Source organism: Oncorhynchus mykiss, chromosome 17 (genome assembly GCF_013265735.2).
Source record: "Oncorhynchus mykiss isolate Arlee chromosome 17, USDA_OmykA_1.1, whole genome shotgun sequence".
NCBI lineage: Eukaryota > Metazoa > Chordata > Actinopteri > Salmoniformes > Salmonidae > Oncorhynchus > Oncorhynchus mykiss.
The window spans coordinates 47,586,507-47,610,781 of NC_048581.1; the positions used below are offsets into that span (position 1 = coordinate 47,586,507).

Here is a 24,275-nt window from a genome sequence, read left to right on the forward strand (position 1 = left end):
CCCTCAGTCAAGCATTGACTAGACACTACAAATAGTCCGGGTAGCCATTTGATTAGCTGTTCAGGAGTCTAATACTTGGGTGCAGAAGCTGTTAAGAAGCCTTTTGGACCTAGACCTAGACTCCGGTACCGCTTGCCATGCGGTAGTAAAGAGAACAGTCTATGACTAGGGTGGCTGGAGTCTTTGGCAATTTTTAGGGCTGTAATCACAGCTGTAATTGCTGCCTAAGAAGCTTTTACAAAGTATTGACTCAAGGGTGTGAATACTTATGCAAATGCTATAATTCTGTATTTCATTGTCATTAAATTTGCAAAAGATTCTAAAAACATGGCGTAATTGTGTGTAGATTGGTGAGAAAAAAATTGATTTAATCCATTTTGAATTCAAGCCGTAACGCAACAAAATGTGGAATAAGTCAAGGGGTATGAATACTGAAGGCACAAACCTTTTTCACTAGTTGTTTAACTTGGAATAGTGTGCACTCAAATGTTTCTCAGTCAGCACTTTAGTAGACTGGTTTCCACCAGAATCTAGCCGTATTGCGTGCGACCAATAAGTGACCACAGTCTAGAAACAGTCCTTAAAAGTGTTCACATCGATGAGTCAATAAAGGGATTGGACTTTATAGAATAAACTAGAATTCTTATTCGCTACATCAATTTTTGGACTAATACATTCATTAAAAATACCCATTGTTTAGTACAACTGTTGTAACCCATCAGAACCCAAAACATAAGCTTGTTTTACTCAAATTTTGTAAACAATGTAGATGTAAATAAACACTATATAGCATCAAAACAAGGTTAAAAACATCATTTTGATATGGTCTTTCCTTGCATGCATAGTTATGTCTATGAACTTGAGAGTTGTTACATTTCTCCAGGCCCATCCATCAGCTTTTTACCAAAACACAGGCGGGATGACCGCTTTGTTATTGTTTTAGTTAAGGATTCTAGCTTTTACATATAATTCTGGTAGTCGCAGACTGCTTGCTAAACTATAATTGTCAATGTTGCCATATTTTATGATCAACATTACTGCAAAAACATAGCATTGTAAATCAAATCGTATTTGCCCCATGCAGCGAATACAACAGGTACAGACTTGCTTACGAGTCAATCGGCAGTTTAAAAAATAATACAAATAATAAATAGTAACACAAGAGGAATAAAATACACAAGAATGGAGCTCTATACAGGGAGTACCAGTACCAGACCAATGTGCAGAGGTACGATGTATTTGAGCTAGATATGTACATGAAGGCAGGGTAAAGTGATTAGGCTTCAAAATATATAATAAAGAAATGTAAAGAACAGAGTAGAAGTGGCAATTGGTGTGTGTGTGTGTGTGTGTGTGTGTGTGTGTGTGTGTGTGTGTGTGTGTGTGTGTGTGTAGTGTGTATACTGTCAGTGCAAGACAGGGTCAGTGCAGATAGTCCAAGAAACCTTTTAATGAACTATTGAGCAATCTTATGGCTATTTGGCAGTCTTATGGCTTGGGGTAGAAGCTGTCTCATACCTGTTGGTCTGAGAGCCGATGCTTCTGTACCGTTTCCCGGACAGAAGCAGAGTGAACAGTCTATGGCTAGGGTGGCTGGAGTCCCTGGCAATTTTGGGGAATAGCAATGGGATAATCCATACATTTACAGTGCCAATAATAACAATAAGCATTTATTTGGGCTGCAATCTGAGGTATTCTTTTTTTTTTCACTTTTATTTAACCAGGTAGGCCAGTTAAGAACAAGTTCTCATTTACAACTGCGACCTGGCCAAGATAAAGCAAAGTAGTGCGACAAAAACAACAGAGTTACACATGGAATAAACAAACATACAGTCAATAACATAATAGAAAAATCTGTATACATTGTGTGCAAATGAAGTAAGGAGGTACGGCAATAAATAGGCCATAGTGGCAAATTAATTACAATTTAGCAATTAACACTGGAGTGATAGATGTACAGATGAGGATGTGCAAGTATAAATACTGGTGTGCAAAAGAGCAGAAAAACAAAAACAGATATGGGATGAGGTAGGTAGTTGATTGGATGGGCTATTTACAGATGGGCTGTACAGCTGCACCGATCAGTAAGCTGCTCTGACAACTGATGCTTAAAGGTAATGAGGGAGATATAAGACTCCAACTTCAGTGATTTCTGCAATTCGTTCCAGTCATTGGCAGCAGAGAACTGGAAGGAAAGGCAGCCAAAGAGATGTTGGCATTGGAGATGACAAGTGAAATATACCTGCTGGAGCGCATGCTACGGGTGGGTGTTGCTATGGTGACCAGTGAGCTGAGATAAGGCAGAGCTTTACCTAGCAAAGACTTATAGATGACCTGGAGTCAGTGGGTTTGGAGACGAATATGTAGCGAGGACCAGCCAACGAGAGAATACAGGTTGCAGTGGTGGGTAATATATGGGGCTTTGGTGACAAACGGGATGGCACTGTGATAGACTGCATCCAATTTGCTGAGTAGAGTGTTGGAGGCTATTTTGTAAATGACATCGCCAAAGTCAAGGATCGGTAGGATAGTCAGTTTTACGAGGGTATGTTCGGCAGCATGAGTGAAGGAGGCTGTGTTGCGAAATAGGAAGCCAATTCTAGATTTCATTTTGGATTGGAGATGATTAATATAAGTCTGAAAGGAGAGCTTACAGTCTAACCAGACACCTAGGTATTTGTAGTCAGAACCGTCCAGAGTAGTGATGCTAGACGGGCGGGCAGGTGCGGGCAGCGATCGGTTGAAGAGCATGCATGTAGTTTTACTAGAATTAAGAGCAGTTGGAGGCCACGGAAGGAGTGTTGTATGGAATTGAAGCTCATTTTGGAGGTTTGTTAACACTGTCCAAAGACGGGCCAGATGTATACAGAATGGTGTCGTCTGCATAGAGGTGGATCAAAGAATCACCCGCAACAAGAGCGACTTCATTGACATATACAGAGAAGAGTCAGCCCGAGAATTGAACCCTGTGGCAACCCCATAGAGACTGCCAGAGGTCCGGACAACAGGCCCTCCGATTTGGCACACTGAACTCTATCTGAGAAGTAAGTAGTGAACCAGACGGGGCAGTCATAAGAGAAACCAAGGCTGTTGAGTCTACCGATAAGAATATGGTGATTGACAGAGTCGAAAGTACTGTCTTTTATCGATGGCGGTTAGGATATCGTTTAATTAAGACCTTGAGTGTGGCTGAGGTGCACCCATGACCAGCTCGGAAACCGGATTGCATAGCGGGATTCGACATGATCAGTGATCTGTTTGTTCACTTGGCTTTTGAAGACTTTAGAAAGGCAGGGCAGGATGGATATAGGTCTGTAACAGTAACATCTACTAAATATGTGTTATTCTCCGCAGCAGAGGTAACCCCTTGGTCTTCCTTTCCTGTGGCGGTCCTCATGAGAGCCAGTTTCATCATAGCACTTGATGGTTTTTGCTAATGCACTCCGGATTGACTGACCTGTCTTAAAGTAATGATGGACTGTTGTTTCTCTTTGCTTATTTGAGCTGTTCTTGGCATAATATGGACTTGGTCTTGTACCAAATAGGGCTATCTTCTGTATACCACCCCTACCTTGTCACAACACAACTGATTGGCTAAAACGCAATAAGGAAATACACAAATTAACTTTTAACAAGGCACACATATAAATATATATAAATACACATTCATACACACATATACAGTTGAAGTCTGAAATGTACATATACTTAGGTTGGCGTCACTAAAACTTGTTATTCAAACACTAACAAACCATAGTTTTGGCAAGTCGGTTAGGACATCTACTTTGTGCATGACACAAGTACATTTTCCAACAATTGTTTACAGACAGAATATGTCACTTACAATTCACTGTACAATAACAGTGGGTCAGAAGTTTACATACACTAAGTTGACAGTGCCTTTAAACAGCTTGGAAAATTCCAGAAAATTATGTCATGGCTTTAGAAGCTTCTGATAGGCCAATTCACATCATTTGAGTCAGTTGGAGGTGTACCTGTGGATGTATATCAAGGCCTACCTTCAAACTCGGGCCTCTTTGCTTGACATCATGGGAAAATCCAAAGAATTCAGCCAAGACCTCAGAACAAAGATTGTAGACCTGCACAAGTCTACTTCATCCTTGGCAGCAATTTACAAATGCCTGAAGGTACCACGTTCATCTGCACAAACAATAGTACACAAGTATAAACACCATGGGACGACGCAGCCGTCATATCACTCAGGAAGGAGACGCATTCTGTCTCCTAGAGATGAACGTACTTTGGTGCGAAAAGTGCAAATCAATCCCAGATCAACAGCAAAGGACCTTGTGAGATGCTGGAGAAAACAGGTACAAAAGTATCTATATCCACAGTAAAACGAGTCATATAATCAACATAACCTGAAAGGCCTCTCAGCAAGGAAGAAGCTACTGTTCCAAAACCGCCATAAAAAAGCCAGACTATGGTTTGCAACTGCACATGGGGACAAATATTGTACTTTTTGGAGAAACGTCCTCTGGTCTGATGAAACAAAAAAATAACTGGTTGGCCATAATGTTGTTAGGAGGAAAAATAGGGAGGCTTGCAAGCCGAAGAACACCATCCCAACCGTGAAGCACGGGGGTGGCAGCATCATGTTGTGGGGGTGCTATGCTGCAGAAGGGACTGGTGCACTTCACAAAATAGATGGCACCACGAGGAACAAAAATTCTGTGGATATATTGAAGCAACATCTCAAGACATCAAGTTAAAGCTTGGTCGCAAATGGGTCTTCCAAATGGACAATGACCCCAAGCATACTTCCAAAGTTGTGGCAAAATGGCAGAGTGACAACAAAGTCAAGGTATTGGAGTGGCCATCACAAAGCCCTGACCTCAATCCCATAGAACATTTGTGGGCAGAACTGAAAAAGTGTGTGAGTGCAAGGAGGCCAACAAACCTGACTCAGTTACAACAGCTGTCCGGAGGAATGGGCCAAAATATACCCAACTTATTGTGGGAAGCTTGTGGAAGGCTACCCAATGCAATTGACCCAAGTTAAACAATTTAAAGGCAATGCTACCAAATACTAATTGAGTGCATTCTGACCCACTGGGAATGTGATGAAAGAAATTAAAGCTGAAATAAATCATTCTCTGCTATTTTTCTGACATTTCACGTTCTTAAAATAAAGTGGTGATCCTAACTGACCTAAGACAGGGAATTTTAACTAGGATTAAATGTCAGGAATTGTGAAAAACACACACACACACACACACACACCGGACTCAGACATTGCTCATCCTTATATTTCTAAATTCTATTCTTTAACTTTTTAGATGTGTGTGTATTGTTAGATATTACTGCTGGAGCTAGGAACACAAGCATTTTGCTACACCCGCAATAACATCTGCTAAATATGTGTATGCGACCAATAAGATTTGATCTCTTTTTCAGCATAACACCTCGTATCATCCTACCCTCCCTGCTCTTCTCTTCCATAATTACAGATCCTATCGTAATTTCCCTCGAGCAAAAGGAGAGAAGTAAGATGCCGTCCCCAGTTCCCACACACTGCGTGTGTGTGTGCCAGCCTAGGAATACTCTTCCCCCAAACTAATTACCAGAAACCGTCACGAAGCGAACGCGCTCTTCTCCCTGACGTAACGTCAGTATTTGGGCTGCAGAGATGATCCACCCTCTGTGCGCACACAGAGAAAACTCCCAGGGGTTACAGTTAGCCTATTATGCACTGTAATTCCCACATAGGCGCATGTGCTTCCCCGTGTTATACCGCCAATGGCGTCATGATGAGAGATGCAAGCTCTCTTGCGTGGATGGTGTGATTTCTCGAGGCAGGAATAAGATGGAAATAAGAATGGTCCAATACATGTTGAAAAGCACAGTGTATGTTATATAGTACATTCAGTTTTGGACGTATATCTATGATCATAAAATAGATTTCAGGAGGATATTGCTCATCATGAATCAAATCATTGTTAGAAATGTGCGTTTATATGAGTGTTCCAAATGGCTGAGTGCAAAATGTTTTATCTATCAACCTTTGATGAATGTTGTTTGCTAGTGAGACCTTTATCATGGCGGGAAGTTTATTTTGATCTGTTACTCTGTCTTGGAGGATAATCACAGGCTGATGAAAATGTTTCAATCTTGAGTTTGGAGTGACTGCAGGTGCCACACACTCGGGTCATTTTTATGAACTTGTCTGCCACGTGGCTTTTGAACAGAACTTGAGAAGCCTGGGCTTCCGAGGATAGCACTGATAATAAACCTTGAGTCTAATACTCAAGTCACAATGTCCCTGGATAATCTTTCTTATCCTCTGCTGTACATTTGGGGCAGTAGTGGGATTTTACCCCATTGGCTTATAAACACCAAGTGGGGCACTCAAGTTTAGAGTAGCAGAATATAGCTCCCAGAGCTGTGAGAATACAAGGTGCTCTTTGAGTACAAGTGCAGGGCACTGCACTTAAGAAACCATTTAGCGAAAAACAGCCACCACTTTGCCCCAGAATTAACTATTAATCTGCAATCTGGATAAAGGCCATGCATTAAAACTCATTGGTAGTTTTTGGTAGTTATTTGCAAGTCAATGACTTCTTCTTTAGAAATGTCAAGATAATAAGTAAATAAGCACTGATCCCGTTTCATATTTTCCTGTGTTACTAACCGCTAGCAGCTGTTTTCGTCTCTATATAGACTTCAAAATTGAATAGGGCCCTTCATGTTGTACACTCACAGTTTGCCCTTGTCACACTACTGTTCTGGGGACATGTGGCGAGTTCGATGGTACATGGAACTCTATTCAAAAACACTCTTTCCAGTTCAAGTGTTGCACTCATTCCAATTATTTGATCAAGAGACAATCCATTACAACGCATCATGCATCAAAGACCCCCGCATGATTTGCAGTATTACACTCAGTTTTACACTCTCCTTCTGGCTTCACACATAAAAGCCCAAGGAGACTACAGTGACGCATACAAAAGTATTCTGAGGTGATAGTTATCCCAGCAGCACACACACTTGCCACTGTGTTTCAAGGACTACAGAACCGTTCACTCCCACAGGGGAGCCGATGCAGAAGAATGCCTTAGAGTGGCGTAACCTTACATAGAATATAAACCAACCAAGGCACTATAGAAAACTAACAGAAAACAAACAGTAGGTACATTCGATACTCTTACATTGTATCAACACACGTCTGGTTGTATTTATCCACCATGACAATAGGCATGGGAATAACATGCCTCTTATAGCACGTCACGCAGAGCCATTATTAATAACAAAATTAATTTGGTAACTTTAAACTGAAAGGAAGCTGGAAAAAAGACTACGCAACAGGAACATGCCTGAGGAAGGAAACATCAGCCCTGCAAGCAGGAAAAAGCACGCCTGCCTCTACTGTGCCTAGACCTCATATTCGACAACAAGGTATACTAGAAAAAAAAGGCAAGCATACTGTACACGTTGAGTTCACAGTCGGTCACTTACAAGATGTCAAATCAAATGTATTTATATAGCCCTTCTTACATCAGCTGATATCTCAAAGTGCTGTACAGAAACCCAGCCTAAAACCCCAAACAGCAAGCAATGCAGGTGTAGAAGCACGGTGGCTAGGAAAAACTCCCTAGAAAGGCCATGAGGGGTGGCCAGTCTTCTTCTGGCTGTGCCAGGTGGAGATTATAACAAAACATGGCCAAGACATGTTCATAAATCACCAGCATGGTCAAATAATAATAATCACAGCAGTTGTCGAGGGTGCAACAGGTCAGCACCTCAGGAGTAAATGTCAGTTGGCATGTACTCCAAATAAGTGGGGACTCGGATTTGGAGGTAGAGGGTAAATATTTATTATGAAGAACATTCTTTCAACAGGATACCAAACTATGAAAAATCTAATGCTTAAATTGGAAATAATTATTACTCATCTCAGACATCGTGATCAAGGTACAATTTGGAAAATATGAATTCCCAAACCAGAGTTAGGTAATGTGAAAGAGGATCGTAAAAAGATCTTTGTCTTTCAGCTAGCTTCTAATAGAGGCACACGTCCCTGTATTTCAAAGCTACACAGTATGCATGCTTGGCATTTTCATGAGCTCTGCAAGTCAATAAACTGTTGAATGACAATGTGATGAGAAAAGGATTCAATCTTAACCTAACACTAAACATTCCACATGATTGCTTATTTGGTCCACCAAATCAACTGGATGGACAGAGTGCAGGAGAAAAGGCAGAAAATTATGCTGTGATCGACTGTGTCAAGGAAAAGGACGTGGAGAAAAACTTAACACATACATGATTTGATCACTTTCTTGTCACAGAAAATGTTCCTACGCATCTGGAAATTCAAATTAGCCTCATGATTTAGATAGATTCAATGAAATCCCATAGTTCTCTTTCTCTCCATGCAGGGGCAGTCTAGACATTTCAGACCAGGGCCTGCTAGCAAAGTCCTTCTCTCTCTCTCTCGTTCGCTCAAACACTAAAGCTGCTCCCGGGCGGTTTAAGCTCCCGAACCCGAGAGGTTTAAGGCACTGCATCTCAGTGCTAGAGGCATCACTACAGACTTTGGTTTGATCCCGGGCTGTATCACAACCAGCCGTGATCAGGAGTCCCAAAGGACGGTGCACAATTGGCCCAGCATCGTCCGGGTTCGGGGATGGTTTGGCCGGGGTAGGCCGGCATTGCTAAATAAGACATCGCTCTTAACTGACTTGCCTAATTACATTTTTTAAATTTAAATGAAGAAATGTGCTACTGCTACAGTAGAGCAAGGTTCTATTTCTTGTATCTGAAATGCATCCACGCACATCAACAACCGTTGTTTTATATATACTGAACAAAAATATAAACGCAACATGGAAAGTGTTGGTCCCGTATTTCATGAGCTGAAATAAAAGATCCCAGAAATGTTCCATTCGTACAAAAAAGCGTATTTCTCAAAAATGTTGAGCACAAATTTGTTTATATCCCTATTAGTGAGTATTTCTCCTTTACCAAACTAATCCATCCACCTGATAGGTGTGGCATATCAAGAAGCTGATTAAACAGCTTGATCCCTACACAGGTGCACCTTGTGCTAGGGACAATAAAAGGCCACTCTAAAATGAGCAGTTTTGTCACACAACGCCACAGATGTCTCAAGTTTAGAGGAATCGTGCAATTGCAGTAATGTCCACCAGAACTGTTGCCAGATAATTGAATGTAAATCTATCTAACATAAGCCGCCTCCAGTGTCGTTTTAGAGAATTTGGCAGTACGTATAACTTTTGATTTTCCCATGATGTCAAGCAAAGAGGCCCTGAGTTTGAAGGTAGACCTTGAAATACATCCACAGGTACACCTCCAATTGACTCAAATGATGTCAATTAGCCTACCAGAAGCTTCTAAAGCCATGACATAATTTTCTGGAATTTTCCAAGCTGTTTAAAGGCACAGTCAACTTAGTGTATGTACACTTCTGACCCACTGGAATTGTGATACAGTGAATTATAAGTGAAATAATCTGTCTGTAAACAATTGTTGGAAAAATTACTTGTGTTATGCACAAAGTAGATGTCCTAACCGACTTGCGTTTGTGTTTGAAAAACGTGTTTGTGTTTGAAAAACGTGTTTGTGTTTGAAAAACAAGTTTTAATGACGCCAACCTAAGTGTATATTTTGTTGGATATATATACAGTATATATACATACATACATACATACTGTACATATACATATTTTTAAAATATATTTTCCTTTATTATTTACTGCAAACACTCCCCTAATTGTAGTAAACTACTAAACAACACGTAGGCTTTTACTTCCAGTTTATACATACTATATACATTTTACGCCCACAATCTATTTTACAGCTGCATTCAACCCCTCCCATCTATCTCTTAACCCCCTTCCATAAAGGATTTCTATTTGCCATTTAGTTTCAACTGTGCTGTGATGCTTCACAAACGTTCTGAACCTTTCTATTCTCAGTTTCTACAGATTCTAATTAAAGATTTTAAAAAATTGCTAAAAGTATTATTATATTATTGATCGATTGACTATGACTTTTCAAGTCACCCAGTACTGCTATCTGCAGCATTAGCTCCAGGTAAATGTTGCAATTCAGCCATTTCTTTAATGGAAGCAAATGGAACGAAACAGGGATAAACATACCTGAATTTGTCCAAAATAAATTCTCCAACTGTTGGACTAATGATTACATCTTAGATCAGCTAAATGCAGGAAAGAGTGTGCAAGGCGGTATTGAATGTATCATGAGTATCATGTAGTATCCTAAACATATCGGTTTTACATTGAGCTGGGTGAATAGAATATGGAATACAATAAGCAGTAATAGAAATAAGGCCATGCTCATTAAAAAAAGTCCTCCCTCATCTTAAACATCACCTACCGCCACTGGCCTAAAGTATAGCCTACTGTATGAAGCCTATCAAAACGAATTGCCCACATAGGCCGTTAATATAAGATATAAAGACAAGATGAAATTGAGAATAGTGAGGTAGCATAGGGAATGGAGCATGAACTAGAGCGACTGACTTTAAAAATAAAAAACACAGCCCTTGTGAAGCGAGTGAAGGCTTAACTGAATGAACAACAGAGAAAATGTTATATCAAAGTTTGTTAAAATAGTTTGGGGAACGGCCTATTTGATGGCATATTTAATGGACGGTGTCAAAACCGATAAGTTTTGTGTTTCCCCGTCTGAGTTGATATGCTGATTTGAGCTGATGGCCCATCAGTTGATTGACAGCTGATTGAACAGCTTGTTGACCAGCTGATTTGACCATCCCCACTCCTGCAATTCCCCCCAACCCTGTCTCTTTAATCATGTGACAATCATTATCATTCAATATTGTGATCACATTGATTGGATGAATATAAATTGATACAATGATAAAATCCAAACCAATTCACAACAATTGTAAAAATGAAAATGATTTAATTGCATGTACAGTTTACTATTATTCTCAGTTGTATTTGCAATTTTGTTGAGCTGAGACCCTTTTCTTTGACGTGTAAATTATCAGACTATTTGTTTTACTTCTTTAAGTAAATGCAATTAACTTGTAGGCCTAAGCAACCTTCCTAATGTGGAGGACGAGCTCTCTTAAAAAAAACAGCCCCGTCCGACCATGTTTCGCAGAGTGTTCGGTGGCTGCATGTAGCCTACGGTAGGCTTCTTGAAATGTCACCCAGTGGACCTGCAGTCTAAGGTACAATGTCGGTAGTAGGTAGGCTATAGTATTGTATTGTACACAAAAACACCTATTCTAGCTGCACCCTGGTGACAATTCTAAATATTTATTTAGACATTAAAATCCTCCTGCTTCAGGATTATTTTACTCCTCTGACGATACGGGTCAAATTAAGATCCAACATCTGTATAGGGCTAGGATTAGATTTAGGGTAAGGGATAGGGTTGGTGGAAAACTGGTTGAACAACTATAAACCGTCTGTAAGAAATGGTAAACAAAAGTATAACAAATTAACCCCAGATAGGAGAGAAAGGGAAGTATTTAATGGTCTGCTTATCTATTCAGGTTGGGAACAAAAACAGAGGAAATATAACTGAAAAAGCCCTGGGAAATTAATTCCTATCACTGGCTATGTGGTTCATGCAGGGAAGAGGTCAAATTGGGCAAGGATAAAATTTGCGAAAATCCCATCTGCTAAATGACAAATTGAATGAAATAAACTAAATGAATCCGGTTTCACACAAAATGTTGAAGTGAACAAGTAACTCAGAAATTATGGGTTGCTGTCCGGTGACTTCAGAGAGTTGCACAATATGACTCTGAGGCCTATTTACTCACCTGCAATGAAGCTGACTAATGTCAAGACAACTTGGAGCATTTTGCTGAACATGGTGGTGTGTGTGTATAAAAGTTAGCTTTTGGTTGTTTTTAAGATTGCCTGAGAGGTTTTACTCACTGAGACAACGGCAGCCAGCGTTTCTATACCGCCTGTGCTGAGGACGATGTATGGGATCACATTCTCTGCAAAGCCCGAGTCCCTCAAGATCCCATTGGTGTAGTACCAGATCTGTCAAGAGATAACAATGATCAACAAATACCACCGCATCAAAAGTGTGGACATTTTAGGCCACATCAAAGCTTTGGCCTGCATGTGCTCATATCTCTTGTACACCCCTCATATCAATAAATAAATGTGAATAAATGATACCCCACACCAACTGAACCCATTGAAAACGACCCTGATATCAAATAGCATTTAACCATTGAAATGGATGTATACTGTATAGAGATGAATGCCTTTTTTTAATCCGTTTCAGAATTAAAGCAGTCCAGTGCCAAGTAGTTGGAATAGGCAGAAAATATAGAAAAGACGGCATAAATATCAATTCACCCACAAAGGTCAGGAGCAGGGCAATTGAACTGTAATGGGTGCGTGCTGGTGGCAGAGAAGTCAGGCGCAGGAGAACAAACTTGTTGTAAACGGAGTCGTTTAATAAGTGCTCACAAAACTCAGAAAACCAAAATATACTAAATAATAAAAGTGGGTACAAAACCCGTCGCACACCAGAACATAACATACAATCAAACACTCACGACAAGGACATGAGGGGAAACAGAGGGTTAAATACACAACATGTAATTGATGGGATTGGAACCAGGTGTGAAGGAAGACAAGACAAAACCAATGGAAAATTAAAAATGGCTCGAAGGTCGGCAACGTCGACCACCGAACACCGCCCGAACAAGGAGAGGGACCGACTTAGGCGGAAGTCGTGACATCAACACTCATCTGCGCCATTGCGTTTAAAATCTGCATAATTTATTGAGACATTCACATTGCAGGTTAGAAATAAATGCCTTTACACTATTGAGTTATTTGTCCTACAAAAACTAAAAGGATAGCAACACCCCCAAGAATGTAAACCCAAATCACTTTTTTGGAAGTGTCGCTATGCCAGTTTATTTTTAAGTCAAAGGACATTATTACCGGCTCATTTTGAAGATAAACACCACATTCCAACAAAAGCGATTGGTGGCACTGGCATATTCCTATTTTAAAGGTCCAGTGAATGAGGAGCTAGTAAGAGCCTTGTACAGTAACTACGCCAGTGAGGATACAGCTACTGAATTAAATAGAACACTTAAAAATGTTCTCTATGGATACATCCCTGTCCTTTAAATTGCAAGCCCAATCTCCTGTCTGTCTTACGGGCCGGAAAGAAATGCCAATTACGGTGCAAAGGTCGATTAGTGATTTAATTAAGCCATAAGTTCCATTTGTTCTTGTTCAGCTGTGTCCTTGGATTGATACTAATCGAGCCTTTTTATTGTGAGCCCTCATGCTCATACACTGTCATCAGCATCTCATTCCTTCTATCTTGTTCCTATCAGACAGCAAAGTCACCAGTAATGCATTCGTAATGAAGTTTCTTGGGAAAAATTGCTTGTGAAGTTCTGTGACTATATGGCAATATATCTAAAAAGAAAATCTTAATTTAAATTCCTGAAAACATTTTTTTTCTTTGGTGGGGGGAGATACGTTTTTCAAGGACTGGTAAATGAATAAGCACATCGAGCATTGATGCAATAGATTGCATACTCCCATAAATCCCAGGAAGCGTCTTGCATAAACTTTGCATGAATAATTCAGCAAGTTCAAATAACATCTAGACGTTTGTCTGTGAAAGGGGATTATTATCTATCAGTAGGAGTTTTTCTTCCCCCCCTGACTGTTACCAACTTAATAACACTTCCATCTCAACTACTGCTGCTGGAGAGCCAAGCCACTTATTAGTCATTCCATTGTTAGATTAAAATGTAAATATATATATATATATATAAAATGTTTACCCCCTTTTTTTCCCCAATTTCGAACTTGTCTCATCGCTGCAACTCCCCAATGGGCTCGGGAAGCAAAGGTTGAGTCATGCGTCCGCCGAAACATGACCTGCCAAACCGCGCTTCTTAACACCCGCCTGCTTAACCCGGAAGCCAGCCGCACCAATGTGTCGGCAGAAACACCGTTCAACTGATGTCCGAGGTCAGCCTGCAGGCGCCCAACCCACCACTAGGAGTCACAAAATCGCGATGAGCCAAATAAAGCCCCCCCATTTTTTTTAAATCAGAGAACAGTACACTAAATTATCAGAGATGAGAGAAAGCTACCACTTACGGCATTCAGGCCACACAACTGGTAGCAGGCCATGGTGACTATGACGGTGATGACCTGCCAGCGCAAGGCGGGGTTAAGCAGGAGCTCGGTGACGGACGCCATGTGCAGGGTGTTCTGGGCCCGACCCTCAGCGTGCACCTCCTCCAACTCTTTGGACACGTCCTTCTTGCCTAGGAAGGCCCTGAAGGCTGAGACACACACAATGACTCCCAAAATGCTTATTATATAGAACAAAGACCAAGTTGTGGTTTGAGTTGTTTGTTAAGTTGAACAGGAAATAATTGGTAACTTCTGTACGTGGTACATTCTTTTTACACACGTTTTCTTTTACCTTTTTGTTCAACCCATCATCACCTTGACATAAGCAACTTTGGGAAAAAAAAATGTTTTACTGGTAAAAGAAAACCTGGTGTTGAGAAACACTGCAGTGACCGGAAACAGATTAAACTGTAAAGCTTTGTATAACTAAAGATGTTCCCAGCGACACATGCTTTAATTTTATGCCAAATTTGCAATAACCCTACTGCATATACTGTATAGTCTTGCAAAACTACACGGGTGACAGAAAACAAGTTTAGACAACACTTACTGTTGAAATTTGTTTAACTGAACAGGCCTACCTGTGATTTTCATTACATGCCAAATTTGCATTTTTGTAACGGATTGCACAGCTTTATTTTTCTGTAGGGAGATTATAAACAGTGACATTGTTCCCGTGGAGGGACTATTTTGTGTTCAATAGGATAAGTGTGTTGCTATGTAAGACAGTACTGGAACCTGAGCCCTTTCACAGCACGCAGAGTGATACACACAACAAAGGGGCCTTATCGAGACCAGACAGACTGTGAAACAACATTAGGCTGTTAGTGGAGAGATCTCACCAGGGTATTATCAGTACAGAACCCCATGCCGTGATCTCAGCTAGATCTATGAAAATGTGTAAATGTTTAGAGGCTGACAAAGAGGGACCAAGAGAATTGCGGTAAAGAGGAGATGGAGATGAAATACAATTCAATGCAGCTTTATTTTGTGCAAATGCTTCTCACATTGCCATTGTCACAGAGCACTTGACAAAAGGAAAGAGGAATTTGAGAGCAACAACTTGAGGGCGAAAAATATAACACTTTCATAATAAGTTCCTTATAACAATGGCATAGCTCCAATCCTAATGCCTTAGGACAATTTATGAAGAAGCCATTTATGGCGATGACAACCTATCACAATATACAGACAGGTGTTGCATTCTCATTGCAGCATGATGTCCGCCTTAGGCCAGGCAGCTTCATGCTGATAGTTTTCAAACTCCAGTAAATCTCTACACAGAAAGTATATAGTAAAGAGGCTACGTTGAAGACTATAAATAAGGCGAGGAGATAGGAAAACAAAAGGGAATGAGGGAACAGAACACTCTGTGTCTGACTAGCTTCACGCTGGGCTAGTGATTGTGATAATATAAATCTACAGGCAGGATTTAGTGACAGCAGTGGTCTGTATCTGCCAACCTACAGTGGTTCCTCCTTTAAAAGTTGCGTCATACTGTGGCACACCTTGCGTGCTGCTGCAGAATTCTGTGGCACGTAATTTAATTGTCAGACATTTTTCCTGTTACTGCAAGCTATTGCTAGTTTGACCACCAGAGGGCATCTTTGACAAGCATTTGTATTCCGTATTGGCATTAGAGAATTTAAAACCTTTTTGTAAAACATAGTATATGGGATTGTTTTTAAGAAATTTGATATTGTGGTGTTTCTATTCAGAGAAAAACTAAACCCTCGGGGTTCCCGTTAGTATGGAATGGAAAATATGGCGCTGTAAAATGTGACGGTCAGGAGTAGGCTACAGGATTGGAGGATTCTAAATTGTTTGCCTTCATTAGACTTTGTTCCAATATTTCTGTAAATCAGTGATATTTATTCCCATAGTAATTTGTTATAGATCCATAACTAAATCAACATCTGCGTTTTGAAAGAGTCTTTTTTATCAATATTTTATTAAGAAAATGTGTTTATTTGTTTATTAGGCTACTGTGCAATCTGTGCAATCTACAATACATACTGTAGTAAACATGGGAAAATGCCTAATTCCTTACATAAGGGAGAGCGGTCCATGTCTGTACTACAAAATGTGTGGCACGTGGGAGACCGGTGTTATTTCATAGTTGTGATGTCTTCACTATTATTCTACAATGTAGAAAATAGTTTTAAAAAATAAAGAAAAATCCTGCAATGAGTAGGTGTGTCCAAACTTTTGATTAATACTTTCTTAATCAATTTGATTCAAATTATATTTTTTCTATTCCAAGAAAAACGAAAAATCCTCTGGGTTTCCATTAGGATGGAATGGAATGGAAAATATGGCGTTGTACAACGTGCAGTACAGTACTGGGCTATTTATCTAAAGAATCCCCGCAGGGCGTGAGGGAGGAGTAGGCTGTCCTTGTAAATAAGAATTTGTTCTTAACTGACTTGCCTAGTTAAATAAAGGTTACACTAAGGGCATAACATTTCTGCACCCTAATTTTCAAAATATTCTCTAACCAATACCCAAACGGAGATTAAGTGAAAATAAAAATCTCATTGATTTATCAAGACCAGTCCCCATGCTTGCCTCAGAGCAGCCGAAACGGTGCTAAAATAGTTGTAGGCTTTTGCTTCTAACTTTTATATGCTCTTTAAATAAATAAGACCTACACCATTTTTAACAGCATATTACTCAACACTAGTGAGACTAATTTCGCCTATGGTAGGCCTACAGTATATCGGGGGGGGGGGGGGGGGGAATGTAATGACGTGACTCTCCGCCAATAATTACATTTAGAGGATTGGAGGACTCTAAATGAATATCTATGGGGCATTTTCCATTAGGATCATTAGTAGTATCATGTTGCATACATTTAAAACCTTTTCTCCATTCACAATGTCCTCTTCTGAACAGCTACACAAACAGAGGTTAAGGGCACAGTAAATGGTATTTTATTAGCTCTCGACTAAATGGCATTTGACAAGATTAAGATAGTCCCCCCCAAAAAAATCTAAAATAAGTTTGTTCTGCAGTGTCTGTCCTATATTGGAGAGATAGAAGTAAGATCATGAAAAAAAACATTGACATGGAGGCCACTGTGTTCTTGGAGACCTTTGATGCTGCAGAAATGTTTGGTACCCTTCCCCAGATCTGTGCCTCGAACACAATCCTGTCTCGGAGCACTACGGACAATTAATTCGACCTCATGGCTTGGTTTTTGCTGTGACATGCACTGTCAACTGTGGAACCTTATATAGACAGGTGTCTGCCTTTCTAAATAATATCTAATCAATTGAATTTACCACAGGTGGACTCAAATCAAGTTGCAGAAACATCTCAAGGATGATAAATGGAAACAGGATGCACCTGAGCTTAATGTGAAGCCTCACAGCAAAGGTCTGAATACTTATGTAAATAATGTATCCGTTTTTTTATTTTGAATACATTTGCAAACATTGCTAAGAAACAGTTTGCCTTTTTATTACGGGGTATTGTGTGTAGATTGATGACGGAAAAAAAAAAATTTGATCCATTTTAGAATAAGGCTGTAACGTAACAAAATGTGGAAAAAGTCAAGGGGTCTTTCAACTGGTAGCCAGGGACATTCAGATGAGTCGTATGTGGCCTGTGGGCGTCAAATAATAAAACAACTGACAATGTACATGTTTGTGAGAGTCTTACCTTTCCACAGAGAGGTATTATTAGTGCGTAGCCCAAACTGTTCGACCCACAGACAGAAGTTGGAAGATTGTCTGTACCGACTTCAGACGACTCCCAAGACGCTTGTGGGGGTCATAGAGCAAAACGGAGAACACCATCACGTTCGTATGACCCCTCTATGGAACGATGACTCTTACGAACATGATGGTGTTCTCCGTTTGTAGGCCAAACCGTTCGGATGCTACAGACAATTTAGTGAGAAAATACATTTTCGGGATTGCCTCATGGTCTGATGTGTCTCACCGCTGTAGCTCTGTCACCTTTCTCTGCAGAAGTGCAACATCGGCTAATGCAATCTCTAGCTTAAATTTACCGATTTTTTTTTTATGGGGATTTTTGTATTATGCTAATTTGATTTCTGCGTGGGCACGGACATCGACTCCGAGGGGTTTTAAAGGCTCTTTTCAGAGGAAAGATCATGTTGAATCAATGACTGCCACTATACAAAGAGGTTTGCACGCTGCGTTAAGGCTTACTCCTAAATCAGTGAAGAATAACAATATGGACACAGATGATTACAGTAGCCAGGGATGTAAAATGAGATGGCTGGACACTAGGGGTACTAATCAATAAATATTTTAATGAAAAATGGACCACAAATGCGACAGTATTGGATGATCTGGAAAAAAAAGATATTCCTTTAGACTTCAAGTTAACATAAGGTTCTTAGCCCCATTCTGTCAAGAGTAGAACTTCCTCAAAAAAGCACATCCTTCCAAGTTTTAACTCTCAACCATCCTAGCCTTTCCCAGGAAACATGACTGTGGGATATTCCTGTGTACAAAGGCAGAAGGCAGTCTATTCAAAGGTCTCCATGGGTAATTTATAACATGACTTCAAAGACCAGGGAGAATCATGTCTCCATAGACTTCACTGATCACACAATCCTTTAGGGATATCAGACATTAGGCTAGACAGTATAAAAGTGAACTTTCAAATGTAGCATGTTGTTTGTCCTGTGCCTTGCTACCCCATGCCGTTCTTTTGCCAAAAGGTTTAAGGGAAAGTCAGAAATATGACTGATTTTGTCAAGTATGTGGACAGTTCGGCAAAAGCGGTTGCATCAACACTAGAAGCATCAACATACTCTTTCATGCAGGTGTGACCGGTGAACACTAAGAGTAGCTTTCTTCCGTCTCACCAGTTGGCAATCAAGAACGAGGCTTTGCCTTTATAAACTGTGTTTGCATTCATTCACAGATCCTCTTGCTTTGTCGGTTGGCATGGTAATTTTTACTAAAGTATAATCAATTGTGAAAGTTGTTATTTGACAATGATCTTACTCCATCTAGAACCATTGTCCTCTCTGAGCACACCTTCCAGTAAGTAACAGTCTTGATTGAAATAAATGTATATTGTATAACTCTGAATGTGTCTGTAGCACAACATTTGAGCTCCTGAGACCCTGATTGTGCATTTGAACAACGAGAAGCAGAAAATAAATTGTTGCATCTTATCTTTGCTTTTAATTCCCATGCTCCACGCCTTATGTACAAGAACATGTTATCTTTGTATTGTTTAGTTGTATTTGGTTATAGGACTGCGTGGCCCATGGATAGGACAGGGATACCAGAAACATGCACTAGACACAGCTCCACAAACACACAACCAAAACAAGGCAGTACAATATTGATTAAAAGCACCAATCACAATTAACATAAGGATCCCCAAATATAATCACTTTCCATGCTCCAGCTCAGAGTCTGCCGACTTCTGTCAAAATATGATCGGTTTAAGTTTGTAGCTGCTACACAAACGTTTTAGAGTTGAGGTCTTCTGATAATTACCAACATTAACAACAATATAAAAAGTGTGGGGCATGGGAACAGGTGTAACTGATTCAAAGAGAAATGCACTTTATTTACAATAACAGTGTGAACATAGCCTTACCTTTGCTTCAAAATGCACAATAAAATGTTTGGTTATGTTTGTTTAATGTCAGAGATAAGTAGGCCTTAGGCCTACTGGAACCCCTAGGAATGCGTGCCAAGTAAGAAGAATGGATCTTTAATGTACTACAATGCAACACATATACTTACAGAGCTGGTGTAACTGAGTCAGGTTTGTAGGCCTCCTTGCACGCACACACTTTTTCAGTTCTGCCGACAAATTGTCTATAGGATTGAGGTCAGGGCTTTGTGATGGCCACTCCAATACCTTGACTTTGTTGTCCTTAAGCCATTTTGCCACAACCTTGGAAATATGCTTGGGGTCATTGTCCATTTGGAAGACCCATTTGCAACCAAGCTTTAACTTCTGGACTGATGTCTTGAGATGTTGTGTCAATATAGCCACATCTTTATCCTTTCCTCATGATGCCATCTATTTTGTGAAGTGCACCAGTCCCTCCTGCAGCAAAGCACCCAACAATATGACACTGCCGCCCCCGTGCTTCAAGGTTGGGATGGTATTCTTTGGCTTGCAAGCCTCCCCCTTTTTCCTCCAAACATAAAAATGGTCATTATGGCCAAACAGTTATATTTTTGTTTCGTCAGACCAGAGGACATTTGTCCCCATGTACAGTTGCAAACCGTAGTCTGGCTTTATTATGGTGGTTTTGGAGCAGTGGCTTCTTCCTTGCTGAGCGGCATTTCAGGCTATGTTGATATAGGACTCGTTTTACTGTGGATATAGATACTTTTGTACCGGATTCCTCCAGCATCTTCACAAGGTCCTTTGCTGTTCTCGGATTGATTTGCACTTCTCGCACCAAAGTACGTTCATCTCTAGGAGACAGAACGCGTCTCCTTCCTGAGCGGTATGACGGCTGCGTGGTCGCATGGTGTTTATACGTACTATTATTTGTACAGATTAACGTGGTACATTCAGGCGTTTGGAAATTGCTCCCAAGGATGAACCAGATGTGTGGAGGTCTACAATTTATTTTCTGAGGTCTTGGCTGATTTCTTTTGATTTTCCCATGACGTCAAGCAAGTTTGAAGGTAGGCCTTGAAATACATCCACAGGTACACCTCCAATTGACTCACATTATGTCAATTAGCCTATCAGAAGCTTCTAAAGCCATGACATCAATTTCTGGAATTCTCCAAGCTGTTTAAAGGCACAGTCAACTTAGTGTATGTAAACTTCTGACCCACTGGAATTGTGATACAGTGAATTATAAGTGAAATAATCTGTCTGTAAACAATTGTTGGGAAAATTTACTTCTGTCATGCACAGTAGATGTCCTAACCGACTTGCCGAAACTATAGTTTGTTAACAAGAAATTTGTGTAGTGGTTTAAAAACAAATTTTAATGACTCCAACCTAAGTGTATGTAAACTTCCGACTTCAACTGTAAATGGCTTTCTTTAATTGATCCCTATATTCTTGAACCTGTTCTCTCAATGTATTCTATTGAGTCTGTCAACAAAATTTGAATAAAAATGTGTAATGTATTTAAAGGGATGGCTTAAGATAATTGTACTTAAAACCCCATTAAATGAAATCTTCACAATAAAATCTGTTGGCCAGCAAGTGGGAGGGTTTTCAGCAATTGAATGAAATTTATTGAGAGCGCAAGGTAGTTTGTAGAGCGTGTTACACGACTGAATTAGGCAAGTCTGAATACCAAATACTGCAATGTGAGTAGGAAATGCAAAAATTCCTAAATCGGGATTGGCCCTTAAGCAAATTGGAGTGGATCTAGGATAATGGGATGATGATGTGATGTGTCATGACCAGCCTTTCAAAGCACTTCGTAATTACAGATGTAAGTGCTACATGGCGATAGTCATTTAGGCAGGTTACCTTGGAGCTCCTGGGAACAGAGATAATGGTGGTCAGCTTGAAACATGTTGGGATTACAGACTGGGACAAGGATAGCTTGAAAATGTCTGAAGACACTTGCCAGCAAGTCTGCCCATGCTTTGAGAATGCTCCCTGGTATTCCGTCTGATTGTTGACCTGTTCAAACGTTTTGCTCACATCGGCCACAGAGAGTGAGATCACACAGTAATCCAGAAAAACATGGGCTTTCATGAAAGGCACAGTGTTATATTCCTCGGAACGAGCACAATGGTGTTTAGTTCATTTGGGAGTTATCCATTGCTAGGCAACTAATGGCTTTGTAATCCATTATTGTCTGCAAGCCGTGACACATACGGCAAGCATCAGAGCCGGTGTAATAAGACTAAAGGTTGTTTTGATCATAAGGACTGGGATATGTTCCGGGTAGCCTCAGAGTAATATATAGATTGACACAATGATTCGTAATCACAGTGAGTTTATAAGGAAGTGCATATAAAATGTTGTTCCCACTGTGTATTAATACCTACCCTAACCTGAAACCGTACAGTGCCTTGCGAAAGTATTCGGCCCCCTTGAACTTTGCGACCTTTTGCCACATTTCAGGCTTCAAACATAAAGATATAAAACTGTATTTTTTTGTGAAGAATCAACAACAAGTGGGACACAATCATGAAGTGGAACGACATTTATTGGATATTTCAAACTTTTTTAACAAATCAAAAACTGAAAAATTGGGCGTGCAAAATTATTCAGCCCCCTTAAGTTAATACTTTGTAGCGCCACCTTTTGCTGCGATTACAGCTGTAAGTCGCTTGGGGTATGTCTCTATCAGTTTTGCACATCGAGAGACTGACATTTTTTCCCATTCCTCCTTGCAAAACAGCTCAAGCTCAGTGAGGTTGGATGGAGAGCATTTGTGAACAGCAGTTTTCAGTTCTTTCCAAAGATTCTCGATTGGATTCACATCTGGACTTTGACTTGGCCATTCTAACACCTGGATATGTTTATTTTTGAACCATTCCATTGTAGATTTTGCTTTATGTTTTGGATCATTGTCTTGTTGGAAGACAAATCTCCGTCCCAGTCTCAGGTCTTTTGCAGACTCCATCAGGTTTTCTTCCAGAATGGTCCTGTATTTGGCTCCATCCATCTTCCCATCAATTTTAACCATCTTCCCTGTCCCTGCTGAAGAAAAGCAGGCCCAAACCATGATGCTGCCACCACCATGTTTGACAGTGGGGATGGTGTGTTCAGCTGTGTTGCTTTTACGCCAAACATAACGTTTTGCATTATTGCCAAAAAGTTCAATTTTGGTTTCATCTGACCAGAGCACCTTCTTCCACATGTTTGGTGTGTCTCCCAGGTGGCTTGTGGCAAACTTTAAACGCCATTTTTTATGGATATCTTTAAGAAATGGCTTTCTTGCCACTCTTCCATAAAGGCCAGATTTGTGCAATATACGACTGATTGTTGTCCTATGGACAGAGTCTCCCACCTCAGCTGTAGATCTCTGCAGTTCATCCAGAGTGATCATGGGCCTCTTGGCTGCATCTCTGATCAGTCTTCTCCTTGTATGAGCTGAAAGTTTAGAGGGACGGCCAGGTCTTGGTAGATTTGCAGTGGTCTGATACTCCTTCCATTTCAATATTATCGCTTGCACAGTGCTCCTTGGGATGTTTAAAGCTTGGGAAAATTTTTTGTATCCAAATCCGGCTTTAAACTTCTTCACAACAGTATCTTGGACCTGCCTGGTGTGTTCCTTGTTCTTCATGATGCTCTCTGCGCTTTTAACGGACCTCTGAGACTATCACAGTGCAGGTGCATTTATACGGAGACTTGATTACACACAGGTGGATTGTATTTATCATCAATAGTCATTTAGGTCAACATTGGATCATTCAGAGATCCTCACTGAACTTCTGGAGAGAGTTTGCTGCACTGAAAGTAAAGGGGCTGAATAATTTTGCACGCCCAATTTTTCAGTTTTTGATTTGTTAAAAGTTTGAAATATCCAATAAATGTCGTTCCACTTCATGATTGTGTCCCACTTGTTGTTGATTCTTCACAAAAAAATACAGTTTTATATCTTTGTTTGAAGCCTGAAATGTGGCAAAAGGTCGCAAAGTTCAAGGGGGCCGAATACTTTCGCAAGGCACTATACATACATACTTGAAATCACTGGCCACTCTAAAAAAGTCAATTTCTTACTGCCACTTTAGTAATGATGTTTACATATCTTGCATTCATCCCAAATGTATATACTGTATTTTATACTATCTATTGCATCTTGTCTATGCCGGTCGGCCATGGCCCATCCGTATATTTACATATTCTTATTCCATCCCTTAGATTTATGTGTATTAGGTAGTTGTTGTGGAATTGTTAGATTACTTGTTACATATGGCTGCACTGTCGGAACTAGAAGCACAAGCATTTCGCTACACTCGCAATAACATCTGCATGTGACCAATAAAATTTGATTTGAATATTCCGCCAACCTCCTATATTGTCCTTTTGCATGTGTGATGTCTCGTCTGAGGTCGTAGCGGGCTTTCTTGTATGTGTCCGTGTCCCATTTCTTGTAAGCAGTAGCTCTAGCCTTTTGCCCAGCGTGGATATTGCCTGTAATCCATGGTTGTTGATTTG

The 24,275-nt window shown here is 40.3% G+C and overlaps 1 protein-coding gene across 1 annotated transcript in view; it reads right to left on the minus strand.

Annotated features, from left to right (window-relative positions):
- slc2a9l2 (solute carrier family 2 member 9, like 2) overlaps positions 1 to 24,275 on the minus strand; it is a 224,003-nt gene that overhangs the window by 114,383 nt on the left and 85,345 nt on the right. The window contains exons 8-9 of the mRNA XM_021568636.2: positions 14,139 to 14,326; positions 11,922 to 12,032 (exon numbers count right to left, since the gene is read on the minus strand). Coding sequence (XP_021424311.1) covers positions 11,922 to 12,032; positions 14,139 to 14,326 — 299 coding nt within the window. The remainder of the gene's footprint in view (positions 1 to 11,921; positions 12,033 to 14,138; positions 14,327 to 24,275) is intronic.